Here is a 12,578-nt window from a genome sequence, read left to right as displayed (position 1 = left end):
CATTGTATAAAGCCATACCAAGTGTGGATACGGACGAAAAGGTCTCCTGGACCCTGGTGCCAAGATATTTGCCTATGGACTGATTGGTAAGGAAAAAGCAAACTGAGGGAGTAGAATCGTTTAAAACGTGCGCACATCAGTTATCTCTTAAAAACAATTCTTCTAATGCTAAAATGAGTTAGGTTCAATTTCCATACAGGATGAGAGAGCTATGATATATACGAATAAGCCAGCTACAAAGCGAATCTGGAAATAAACACTACTCACGTTTTGCAAAGCTGCTTCTACATCCTTTTCAACTTGGCTCATGAGTAGGTCCGCCTGTTTTTGTGGATCTGGTAAAACCTTAAGTAAAGCAAAACTTCTTAGTTCAAAATCATAAAATTGTTTCTATATGCGTTCAATTTCAGAATCCTAAAAGAGTCCTGAGACAAAAAAGCCATATCAAACCAAAGATATCAAATCTTAAAGCGAGGTTGGAGTCTTCAATACAATCGCTTGCTATCCAACGTGACTTGCAAGAAGAAGAATAATTGAGGGTTTTTCCTTAGTTATATTCACAAGGATTTTTGCAGCCAGAACTCGTCAACACTTAGTTTATCGCTTTACAGTGTCGATTCGCATAGATCTATTCTTACCAAAAGGTCCTGGTTCGGCATATTTGTCGGGAGTCCCATTTCCTGCAGCTTTGTAACTCCCACTTCATCAACTGATCCTGCATATGGATTGGTAGGAATCACGGTATCACCCAAGCGTTGTGCTCCAGTCGGTATTGCAGTGGAGCTGGGAAATAATCCGTCTTGTGGTACCATACCAAAATTAACTTGTGAGCCAGGTATCATTGCCCTACCGGAAAAACCTATCGACGTGGAAGTTGGCACCATTCCAGCAGCTGGAGTTAAATCTGTAGGCATTCCTGCAACCTCTGATGACCCTGGTGGCAACGTACCAGAATTTACTTGTGGGTCAGGAATCACCGCCCCATAACCTCCCATTCCAAGGCCAGCTGTACCAGGAAAATCTATCGCTGTGGAAGGGGGCACCATTCTCGCAGCTGATGTTATATCTGTAGGCATTCCTAAAACCTGTGGTGACATACCAGAATTGATTTCAGGAACTGCTAGAGGAACTCTGGTTCCCAGTCCGGGAATCTGGGGCATACTGCCTCCGCTTTCCCCAAATGATGAATCATGAGTTCCAGTTGGTAATTGACCAGGGTTCAATCTAAATACTGCTATTCCAGATTGACTAGACTGTGTTGGAAGACTAGGAAGGCTTATTCCAGCTCTCAAACCTGATGGGGTGATTCCGGTGGGAACGCTACCGGGTATTTGTGGCAGACCAGGGACTGACGGTACACCCGAAGGTAGACCAGCAACAGATATCCCTGTCATTCCTGGAGTAGTTTCTGAATTAGAGGGTAATCCCAAAGATAAAGATCCGCTATTAGATGGGACTTGACCGGCAGCAAATCCCGGCAATGACATCTGCCCTGTTCCTGCTAGGTTCAATGGAGTTAAACTAGTTGGCATTCTGGGAAGGCCTTGTGCCGTTTCCATGTTTGATGGTAAACCATGTTGCGCTAATCCCGGTGTAGATATCCCTGCTGAAAAGCTACCCGAGGGAAAGCCTGGTGTTTGAGGTGCAGCGGAAATGGCTCCAATTTCTGGTAACCCTGTTGAGACCATTTTAGGAAATCCTGGAGAAGATGGAATTTCAGATGGCAAATGCGGTGTTAAATTTCCAACTGCGTGCAGACCAGAAGCTGGTATTTGTTCAGATGGTAGCCCTGTGACTCCTGCAGGGAACATTTGAGAAGGGGCATTACCTATGGATGGTAACTGCGCGGTGGGTGCACCAGGAACAGTGGGTAGTCCCATCCTCATCGAGTGAGGTACACCAGGAAATTGTCCTCCGGCTCCAGGGAATACGGTAAGTGAGTCGCCTATCCCTGGAATTTGAGGAACTGAGTTCTGATTGAACGCAATATAATTTATCAGTTAAACTTTTAATGAGATCTGTCCATGAAGACAATTGAAATAAAATGACACTAACCTTGTTTATTGATGTATCAAAGGCCATTTTTTGCAGTCTTGTTCTCAACTTCTCAGTGGCGAAACTGAGCATAAATTTCTAAAATATAATAAATATCCACATCTATTTTTTTAGCCTAAATCACCTATAGCATTCAAAAACAAGACATATCCTATAAATGAACTGGCGATAGACTCCATATTTCTAGAAGATCGATCGCATTAAGTATGGAGATCATAAAGTCGGCTGAGTATACAGTCGCAAACACAAACGATGGCTCGCAGCATGCATCTGGGCATTCCACTGAGGAAATAAATTCTTACCTCAATGGTGCCACCAAATCCAACTACGGCTCCTAACACAACAAACATGCTTGCCCAGAATGGCCCTTCACGTGCAACCCTCAGAGGATCATTCATAAACTAAGAAGACAAACATTCCATATAGTTACTACCTTTTGTGAAGCAGTAGTGAAGAAGAAAAGAAACCTACTTTACTGTCGTTTTGCGCAAGGAATAAACTCTACGATTAACCTTCCTAGCGGACTGAAACCTGAGAAAGATGTTCGGGGAATAACTTGTGAATCATGAACTCATACGATGTTGACTCTTCAGGACATATTTATTAATTATGGCAACCAAGTAACAGTCATGTTTTATTCTGAGGATGAATTTATTTTCGTCAACCTTCCCCGCTTAGTTATTAACGAAAACACTTGCAAGAACTGGTCCTTGCGTTACAGAAGTATGTTTTTCTTATAGCAATGAAAACTCTTCTGTACACGGAGCGAAAAGCCCCATTTATGTAATTTAATTGATAAATGTTGTTACCTTTTGTATTTCGCCGAAAAGAAAAGAGAGACCTGGGGCGACCATTCCAGTGATAGCAGCTCCCAGAGCTCCTGTTAACAACAATGGTAAGTCCTGAAGCTGCATCCTTATCATGTTGTATGCGGACTTTCCGTCATTCAACTGAAATCAATTAAATGTTTCAAAAATCCCTTGAAATACTTTTAAAAGTAACTAAAACGTTATGTCTGGACAAATTGTATCACAACACCATTTTCATGCTAACTACATTTCCCTCCTAGCCATTCCATGAATATCTGATTATCAGAGAAATGTTTTCAGACAGCTGCCGCTAGTCATGCCTGAAAAAGCATTGATTGAGGCTAAGGAAAGCGCCACAAAAATATATACGGCCGAAGGTATTCCCACTATCCGTAAGTATATATTATGTCAAATTACCGATAAGCTTGCAAACCCAACACTCTCACTGTAAGTTAAGTCTGCATACGAGCCAAGTGGCCCATTAGGCCGGAGCATATCCCGGTTTCCGTGGCGTGAAGCGACTAGGAATTTCTCTACTCCCCCGTGTATGGAATGTTAGTGAAATTCGCCGGTACCCATTTATACACTTGGGTGGAGAGAGGCACTGTGAGAGTAAAGTGTCTTGCCCAAGAACATAACACAATGTCCCCGAACCCGGTCCACTCGAGCCGGAGTCGCGCGCACTAACCATGAGGCCATCGTACTCTCACTGAAGAGTAGTCTTATGCGTTATGTAATTGATTTCTTCCACCCTTTTCGAAATTTAACTATATGCATATGATGCTTCATGGTCGTGTTAGTTCAAGTAACAAGCAATTGCTGAATGCTTTTGTCACCTTGTCTTGGATTATCTGACGGATTTTTGATATGAAACCTTTTACTTGCTCTTTAGTCTGTTCCTGACTCTGATTTAAACTAGCCTCCAGTTCTTCGATGCCGTCTTTGACCGGCGGTGGCTCTAATAAGACTGAAACTGAATTAAAGCAAATAATTTCAATAAAGATCTTAAAAGTACTTTGTTTTAAGAAATTTATAGTGTACAATACTAGCCGTCAATCTCACCAGTTTTCATTAACCTCTCTTGGTGTACAGTCTGAGACTCAAAATACTGAAACAAAAACAAAACAAGCGATTATAAACTCTTTCTGTGAGGAAACGGCAGGTAGGTGAAGTCTGTTCTTGAACTTAATGGCTCATCCGGTCGGCTCTTATCTCAGGTCTCAGTAGCATGAAGCAGCTAACAGTTTCCAGTCCCCTTGGATGGCATGCTAGACCACCACAGAGTGATCTCCAACATCTAATTCGTCGCTTTCTATTTATAAACCTTGTTCATGCAAGGGCTTAAACTGGGATCACCTCGTCCGACGTCCAGCACGCTTACCAAGAGGCCACCGCAATTCCCACAATTAACTAGATAGCGCTGAAGACGTTGGCACCTGCCAAGGCGGCAGAAAACCAGAAATCATTTGAAATGAAACAATTCTCCCCACAGGGTCTAAAATTCAAAGTAAACGAAGCACGTGGCCTGCTCTCGAAGTCTTCATCGGCAAAGTGTGAGCTCGCTGCTTTAAGTTTCAGATCATGTGACGAAAATTATTGCTATTTAAACCAACCCAAGGTCAAGAACGAATAGACGTAGTCTTACTTATTTGAAATCAGGTTTAACTCACTTGAAGTGTAGCTAAGTATCTGAATGCCCTTCCTGATAACATCAGTTCCTCAGGACTCCCCTGTTCAATTATTTCACCATTGTGAAGAACAATAATGACGTCAGCAATACGAGCTACTGACACGTGACTAGTTGAAATGACTGTGGTGCGACCTCGGCGAGCCTGAAACACAATATGGTTACGGAGCAGATGCAGTTTAAAACTTTGCATTGATTAATCAGTGTATTTAGCTTACGATTATCCTTTAGCAAAAGGTAAAATCGCCTTCTCAAGGTTACACCGTCATAAAAGCGTTTTTTTTTATTGACACGCACCTGATCTAAGTAGTTCGTAAGAGCATTTAAAGCAGAGTTGTCCATGATTGACAGGTCTTCCTCCCACAGCAGTATCCGGGGCTTTCTGATCATTGCCCGCGCCAGCGCTAGCAAATGTTTCTGGTAGGATGTCAGCGGCGATCCGTCGTCGTAAAGCACGGTAGCGTATCCCTAAAGTGTAGGAGATACTTATAGATTTACACCTCAAATTTGCGACTTCGTTATTTCATGACAATGAAACAGACAGCCTTCAAGATATTTAGTTTCAACCCATATAAGTTATTTACCCTGCAGGTCGTAAGGCCTCGTAGAAAAAGGAATTTCCACTGCTGGTTGATTGCTGTAAAAATATTCAAAAATTCCTACTGTAACTTACTTTTGGAAATGCTGTGATGAACTCGTGCGCCCCAGCAGCCTTTGCGGCACGCACTATTTCCTTAAAAGTCGCGTCACCCTTTCCGTATGCAATGTTATCTGCTATTGAAGTGTTGAAGAACTCGGGTTTCTTGTGTACTATCCCAGTTTGTTGACGAAACCAGCGCTGGTCAAGGAAACGTAAGTCTTGTCCATCGAGCCTCACCTTTGTGTCAAAAATAAAGACAAACATAAGTACGTGTGCTTTAAAATAAAGAAATTCACGATACCCTGAGAAAATTAAATAGGAATGATGCATCAGGCCACCGCATGGAAGAAAGGTTGAAGTCAGGAGAAATTTAGTCTTTTTTTGTGAACTCGTGACATAGGCATGCAATGCGTGCAGAGAGCCGTTGAGAATACATTATAGTTTTACAGTCTTACTTTCCCAGTCTGTGGATCATAAATTCTCTGCAGCAATTTTATAAGTGCACTTTTCCCGCTACCCTTGTCACCCAACAAGGCAATCGTCTGACCTTCTTCTACCGTGAAGTTAATCGACTTCAACACCTGTGAGATGGAAAACATACAACGTATTGATTTCGTTAAAAAGACAAAGAGGACTGAATTATTCTCTATTCAAAGTTCGCCTAAATAAGAACAAAATTGATTTAATTCTTATGAGTGTTTTCTTGTCTAGAAAAACTACAATATTTAAGTTCCTCATTACAGACCAAAATTAGGACGAACTTTAACATTTAGTTGAACAATAGGAAGTAAAGTGAAGCAGCCAAACGTGCCACTGTGCGTCTAAACATCATACCTGATATTCGGGTCGGGAGGGATAATGGAAGTAAACATTGAAAACATCCAGTTTACCAAACACTGTGTCAAGTTGACTGGTAGCCTTGTCAAATGGGTCTTCATCAGCCTACGAGAAAAAAAATGTATATCTTTGTTGCCTCTGTTGCATCTTTGGCTCCATCATTGCTGTTTTCGGGTTGCCGCACAACGCTCAGGAGAGTAGCATTTCGAATCAAAAAATATACCATAAAACAAAAGATCTTACCGACTCTGAGACTCCGAGCAGAGATGAAAGCGCTGTTCTGGCGTCACCGACGTCTTCCGCTTGCTCTCCGGTTCCTGCCATTTGCATCACTCCAGAAATGATCGCCATAAATATCTTTATTGAACAAAAGGGACAAGTCAACAGAAATATAAGGACCGCAGTGCGCATTAAACACTTCAAGACATCGCCCTGGCCGGGGATATTTTGTTTTGTTCTTGGGCAAGACATTTTCACACACAAGTGCCTCTCTCCACCCAGGTGTACAGATGGGTACCGGCGAATTTAATACAGGGTATAACGTAAGTAACCCTCTTATGGACTAGCACCCATCCAAGAGGGAGTAGAGATACAGGAAATAACCGCCAACCTGTTGCGTCACTTTACCAGAACACAGACTTAACCGAAAACATCGTTTCCACGCAATATTTCGGAAAAAATCCGTCGAATTTAAAATGACTTCGCAATATAATTAGGGAGATAAAACAACGTCTGGCGTATAATAATCAGCGAAAAAAGAGTACTTGAGGTATACTATGTGTACTTCATCATTAAAACTTGAATAAGCGAAAAAACAAAAGTAGCAAACGAAAGAGAAAACAAACATGCAAAGGAACTGACCGTCATCAAAGCTCCTGGAGTCACATTTCCTCCTGGTAATAGAGTGGAACTGTACCTAGATGAGATTTTAGCGGAGATTCCGTTAGTATCTAACACATAAACATTAGAGAATTGAACTGTGAAACATAGTTACAGAACAACATTATTAAAAGTTAACTGATGTGGCATGGCAGCCTCGTTAGCTCAGTGGTTAGAGCACTGGTCTTGTAAACCAGGGGTCGAGAGTTCAAATCTCTCACGGGGCTGCTGCAATTTTTGTATTTTCTCTTTTTTTTGTGCTTGATGCGAACTCCAATTCTCAGATATATCTCTTATTCTTTCACTCATTCATGCATTTACTCATTTACTTCATGCTATTTTCACCTCTGAACTGATTAGCGACTTCGTATAATGAACTGCCAGTCTAGATGAAAACAAGTCTCAGAGAATTGGTTGAGGGTAATTTTTTCGTCAGGAATTTCTGTAGTCTGAGTAACCGCAATCATAAAGATAACAGAGAAGAATTTAAAAGTTCCTTAGTGGTTCAGCAAGATTTTCAGAGATGCCCCTAGATTGTCCTCAGGAGTTGTGAACGACTTCCCGTGATAGTTTCTGATTGGATATCAAGAACAGCAAAGGTCCAAACTGGCGTTGAAACAAACCTTAACCTTTACTGGAGATAAAATGTACGTTAACTCACCAAAAGCCCAAACCAAGGAAGCCGAAGGTGACGACAGTAGAGATTCCACTCTGTATGCCAAGAACAAGGCTCCTTAGTTTGTTTAGATTGTTGCTCGCCTCTATCTTGCTAGCGTATCTGTTGATGAAAGAGGTCTGATCAAAGTTACTGTTATTAAAGCGAATTAAGCAAAGTGAAAAGAAAACTTCTGACTTACCGTGCTTTCTCAATTTTCTCTCCAGCATATGACGCCACGGTTTTTATCGATCCCAGGCTCTTTTTTGCCATTGCACTGGCTCGCTTTTTCAACTCCTCTTTTTGTTTCATAACAAATTTTTCAACCTAACAAGAATATTACAACAAAGTGTAGATGTAAGACAAATCATTAACGTAAAATTCATGGCTGTAAATTAATGAAAAAGGAATAAAGTTTTGTTGTTGTTTGTTTGTTAATATTGTACACGTTTAGGAGCTGCTTGACAAGCCATGCACCTGACAACAATCACAGAAGAATATACACCATTTGAGAAGTCAAGAGATTTTTTTGTGTAAATGTTTGTTCAAACTGTAAAAAATAATTATATGCATAGAGAAGGAGTTTACATGTAACATAGAGTATGTTGCTCCCAGTGTTGTCAATTTCAGTTGCACTCGTAATTTTGTTTGCACATCATGGTATATTTAGGCGAGTTCGCACATGATTTATCATCAATATCCTCATAAGGCAATGCAGAATTATTTTAATCTTAGTCAGTTAGAAACAAAAACTAGAAAGTGTATCTTACGCAGCAAATTGTGGCGAAGACGTAACGTATGGACCACGTAAAGCTGAGAAACTAGAAACTATGACGCACTCAAGAAAAAAAGCCGGGAAACAACTGGAAGCTATGACGTAGGTAAGAAAAAATGGCGGGAAGCAACTGGCCGGGTTGTTCAAAGCCCGATTAAGCTAACCCTAGATTAGAGAAAATTTTTATTTGAGTTTTGTAACTTTTGGGTGCTGTTTTCTGTTTATATTGTTTGCCCTTCAGGTTTGAGTTTGAAAAATCACAAACTACACAAAACATAAGCAATGAAAAACATTTTTACACAAGAAAAATGAATACTTCGATTAACTTTTTATCCTAGGTTAGCGTTAACCGGCTTTCGAACATTCCGGCCCTGGAGGCTATGACGTTTACAACAAATAGTGGCGAGAACCACCTGAACGCTGTAAAATGGATGAAAAAACGTATACCTTTACTTTTTCCGCAGTCGCTTTAGAGCAAGTGAAGCTAGAAAGAGCGCAGAATCACTAAACAGCTTTAGTGATCAGAGGCATCATATCATTAATTTTAATTTACACGTGCAGGTACGACCAGAATGTCATCGTACCAGGGGTCGTAAACCAGGGGTCGAGAGTTCAAATCTCTCACGGGATTGCAATGTTTTTTTGTTTTTTGTTTTTTTTGTTTTTTGTTGTTGTTGTTGTTGTTGTTGTTTTTTATCCTGCTTAATTTCTAAAAGACGATAAAACTGCTGTACCTTTACCTTGTGCGCGATACCTTGAACAACCGCTAGGACAGGCCCAGCAGCCATCATTAGTAGCGTGATTTTCCAGTTTTCAATGAAGCTGACAAGAAATCCAGACATCACATTTGATACACTCTGTATCAAGTACGCTATCTCTCCGCCCAGGCCCCCGCTCAGCGCGTCGAGGTCGTGTTGGCTGATAGCTTCTCGAGGATCTCTGACACACAAAAAAAGACGTTTTGATTTGGTAGAACAGATAATGGTGATCATTACACCATTAGACAGGTAGATATTTATAATAAAAAAGGACCAACAAATTCTCTATAAAATGTATAACATACAATTTAAGGATGTATAACTGAGAATTGGAGTTCGCATCAAGCAGAAAAACAATTACAAAAAAATGCAAAAGCCCCGTGAGAGAATTGAACTCTCGACCCCTGGTTTACAAGACCAGTGCTCTATCCACTGAGCTAACGAGGCTGACATGCTATTACACATAACTTTTAACAGTTTTATCTGTGTAACTAAAATTAAAATTAAGGGTCTCAAATCATTGTACGAAAAAATGATAGAAGTAGTTTATTTCAGGTCACACTGCAAGCCGTAAAAAGCCGTAAAAAGTTGTCCACCTTGTTGGATGTGTACCATGGCTCACAGAGACAATAACATCTTACTACACCTAAAACTTTTCTTCTCTGGGATGAGACTTTGAACTTTTGGTTCATTTCCAGGGGAACTATCACATATTACACATTTATCCTATGTTCTCACTCAAGTATGTGATGAGTCTTATATTTGCGCGTTAAAAAATACTGCACAGACGCGTAAAAACAGGTACGTTAAAAACAATAAAAATAAACGACAACGGCCAGTGTACCAGCCTCGTTAGCTCAGTGGTTAGAGCACTGGTCTTGTAAACCAGGGGTCGAGAGTTCAAATCTCTCACGGGGCTGCAAGAAGTTCTATTTTTCTTTTTGTCCCGATTGATGCACAAATGCTATTTTTATTTATTTATTTATTTATTTATTTGCTTCGTTTTGTCTATTGAAATGTTTACTTTATTTGTTCGTAGCAAAGCAACATGTTTCTATTCACCAACAATTTTTTTGTCATACTTACGTAATACTTTCCAAGTTAACCACACCCTCATGTATCTTGGTGTCGTAAAATCCGGGATCTTTGTCCAGCATTGCATCTGTTAAATTTTCGCTCAAGTTTTTAACTGCCCTCTCTGAAGCAATGTTCCACATCACATTCTGTCCGAGCGCAAAAAGCAATGTTCCAATGGCCGCATACACATAATAAAGGGCATATTTGCTCATCTTTTCCTCAATTCTGTTTTGAGATAAGCGGCAGTTTTCCGTGATGTTTCGCAGCGTGTAATTTACATTATTTGTTTCGGGCAGAACTTTGGATGTTGGTGTCACAGGTAACATTTTAATACTCTGAACAGGACCTATGCTATCTTTTTGCTTTACAGAAATTCTCTCCTTTGACTTCACCGTGTCAACACGAGTCCCGTTTACCTCAATTCCAGTTAATTCTGTTCCGTTCAGAGTTGTCCCGTTAAGAAACACTGATGTTGTATTATAACGAGTTGAGTTCCTTCCCTCGAAAACTGTTTGGTTTAGCAGCTCACCGTTCAAGCCGACAACTTTCACCTGTATTCCAGTTTCGTTTACCGTAACTTCAAGCGATTTTGTTTCCGTAACGTTTATTCCTTCTAACCGGGGATGAATCATCTCCAGTGTCACCAGGTTTCTTAATCTAACAGAAGTAATACTCTCGTTAAGCGTACAGCTGTAGTTTTCATGGATAACAAGCTCATCCGTCATCTTGCCGTAGATCATGGCTCCCAGAGATGGAATCAGCCCATTAGCTATTGCCATGAGGGACCCACAAATCATTAAAACACGAGAGACCACATCTGAAACAAACTAAATCAACACCAACAGGTAAATACTGTATTTCGTCGATTAGAGTCCCTTCCTTTTAAATCGTGAACTTTGAAATCAAAATGCACCCTCGTCTCCCTTAAAACTAGTCAGAGGGAATCAATGAAGTAAGGGAAATAGTGTTTGCTGCTGGTTTTCTGCAAAAAAATACTGAAACTGTGCAAACTTCAAACTGAGTTAAATACACAGTTTACAAGAGGAAATGAGCAATTTAAAGGAAACTTTCTGGACGCTCTCTCAATGAAGCTCAATGATACAAGATAATGGCATCTGCTCGACATCCACTTAACTTATATTTAAATAAATTGTTGATGTTGTTGTTTTCCAATGGAACAAACTGCAACTGGTTAATTTCGTTTGTTATTATATTCAAATATGCAATTTGATAATTGGTTGTTCTTAAATAAATTATAGAGACAAGAGACTGCCACACGTATTTTTAAACTCTCTTTTGAGGTTCTGGCACATAGCAACCACGCTAGCAACTACCGCACGCTCATGTAAATTTCGGAGACTGGCACTAATTTTAGTCCTTTCGCGAACTTCCGTCCTTATCACGTGAGAATCGATGAGATATGCCTTGAGATATTTTAAAGACACTTTTGCGATGCAACACAATTAGAGAAAAGTTAAGGTAATCTTTAAATTACAGTTAAGTAAGCTGAAAAATAGCAAAGAAACAAAGGTGATTAAGATTGAGACCTATAGAGACAGATTACGGACGAGTTTATCACTAAAAATGCGCGTTAAATTTTTTAAGATAAGCTCACTAACAGTTTATTGTTTAGATACTAGGTCAGGTTTCAAGCTAAACACATGTCAATTGTGGAATTAGCCGGTTATTGATTAAACAATTTCTGGCGTAATAATTAGAAGCTTCGCCTGTCAATTTTCTTGTTCAAGGTTTTTTTTTTTTTTTTAAAAAAACGTTACGTTGAACGAGAAAATTGACAGGCGGGTCGTCAGATAAGTGTAATGCAAACTAAAATAAAATAACTTTAACCTGGGGATTAGTTTTAGTCGCATAACTGCAAAGTTTACCTCCGTTTAATTTAAGATTAGATTAACATCTAATCTAATTAATTTTACCCCATGAAACTACCGTCTGCGACATAGCTTATACCATCATTCTAAGTGACTGATTTCCTTGGAGTTGGAATCAAAATTAGAAGGCTGAATTAAAAACAAGTTCTCACCTTCCCTGGCTCGTTTCTATCGTCTTCAAGCATTATGACCTAAATACAAATGCCCTGAATCCGCTGCCAAACCTCAACATATTATTTTGATCTTGTTAACCTTGAGTTCAGGGAGCCCAGCTCGTTGTTATCAAGGGCCAACCACTTACAGACCTCGACCTATCTGGCTTGGTAAATTTCAACGCGAAAGGAACAAAACTGTACATTCCCAACACGGACGCGAATATTTTCTCTAATTGCTAGTCAAATTTTTTGACAGGTTTTGACGCCTCGGACTGTAATGAAAACATAAGAAATAAACATAGGCAAAAATCCCTTTCATCAAGCAGGTTATAACTCATTCATTGTTTTGGTTAGACAACCAA

General features: G+C 40.0%; 2 protein-coding genes and 3 non-coding genes across 5 annotated transcripts; 2 read left to right on the top strand and 3 right to left on the bottom strand.

Moving 5' to 3' along the window:
• Nucleotides 1–90: 90 nt before the first annotated feature.
• LOC145488436 (uncharacterized) lies at nucleotides 91–2,040 on the bottom strand. Its single transcript, XM_081467308.1, has one exon. It carries the CDS (start codon nucleotides 1,884–1,886, stop codon nucleotides 606–608), a length of 1,281 nt encoding a protein of 426 aa, XP_081323434.1. The 5' UTR covers nucleotides 1,887–2,040; the 3' UTR covers nucleotides 91–605.
• Nucleotides 2,041–2,170: 130 nt separating this feature from the next.
• On the bottom strand, nucleotides 2,171–10,951 carry LOC145487967 (phosphatidylcholine translocator ABCB4-like). Its single transcript, XM_081466731.1, has 16 exons — nucleotides 10,182–10,951; nucleotides 9,078–9,276; nucleotides 7,765–7,889; nucleotides 7,569–7,685; nucleotides 6,890–6,944; nucleotides 6,272–6,385; nucleotides 6,026–6,133; nucleotides 5,647–5,772; nucleotides 5,225–5,428; nucleotides 4,849–5,019; nucleotides 4,535–4,696; nucleotides 3,927–3,972; nucleotides 3,701–3,837; nucleotides 2,865–3,005; nucleotides 2,358–2,456; nucleotides 2,171–2,179 (listed from the first exon to the last, which is right to left on the bottom strand). Exons 1-16 carry the CDS (start codon nucleotides 10,949–10,951, stop codon nucleotides 2,171–2,173), a joined length of 2,583 nt encoding a protein of 860 aa, XP_081322857.1.
• Trnat-ugu (transfer RNA threonine (anticodon UGU)) lies at nucleotides 7,062–7,134 on the top strand. The gene has a single exon. It is a non-coding gene; the product is annotated as a tRNA-Thr (tRNA).
• Nucleotides 9,470–9,542, bottom strand: Trnat-ugu (transfer RNA threonine (anticodon UGU)). Its single transcript has one exon. It is a non-coding gene; the product is annotated as a tRNA-Thr (tRNA).
• Trnat-ugu (transfer RNA threonine (anticodon UGU)) lies at nucleotides 9,942–10,014 on the top strand. The gene has a single exon. It is a non-coding gene; the product is annotated as a tRNA-Thr (tRNA).
• Nucleotides 10,952–12,578: the final 1,627 nt, after the last annotated feature.

The sequence above is a fragment of the Orbicella franksi genome, chromosome 5 (assembly GCF_964199315.1).
Source record: "Orbicella franksi chromosome 5, jaOrbFran1.1, whole genome shotgun sequence".
NCBI classification, from domain to species: Eukaryota; Metazoa; Cnidaria; class Anthozoa; order Scleractinia; family Merulinidae; genus Orbicella; species Orbicella franksi.
The sequence above is the reverse complement of the archived record's forward strand: the minus strand, read 5'-3'. Positions and strand labels throughout refer to the sequence as shown.

Coding starts and splice junctions, on each gene's coding strand:
- LOC145488436 (XM_081467308.1), bottom strand. CDS start 1,886: ATGAGGATGGGACTACCCACTGTTCCTGGTGCACCCACCGCGCAGTTA.
- LOC145487967 (XM_081466731.1), bottom strand. CDS start 10,951: ATGGCAATAGCTAATGGGCTGATTCCATCTCTGGGAGCCATGATCTAC. Junction 9,277..10,181: donor GTTAACTTGGAAAGTATTAC/GTAAGTATGACA, acceptor TTTGTGTGTCAG/AGATCCTCGAGAAGCTATCA. Junction 2,457..2,864: donor TTTTCGGCGAAATACAAAAG/GTAACAACATTT, acceptor TTGTCTTCTTAG/TTTATGAATGATCCTCTGAG.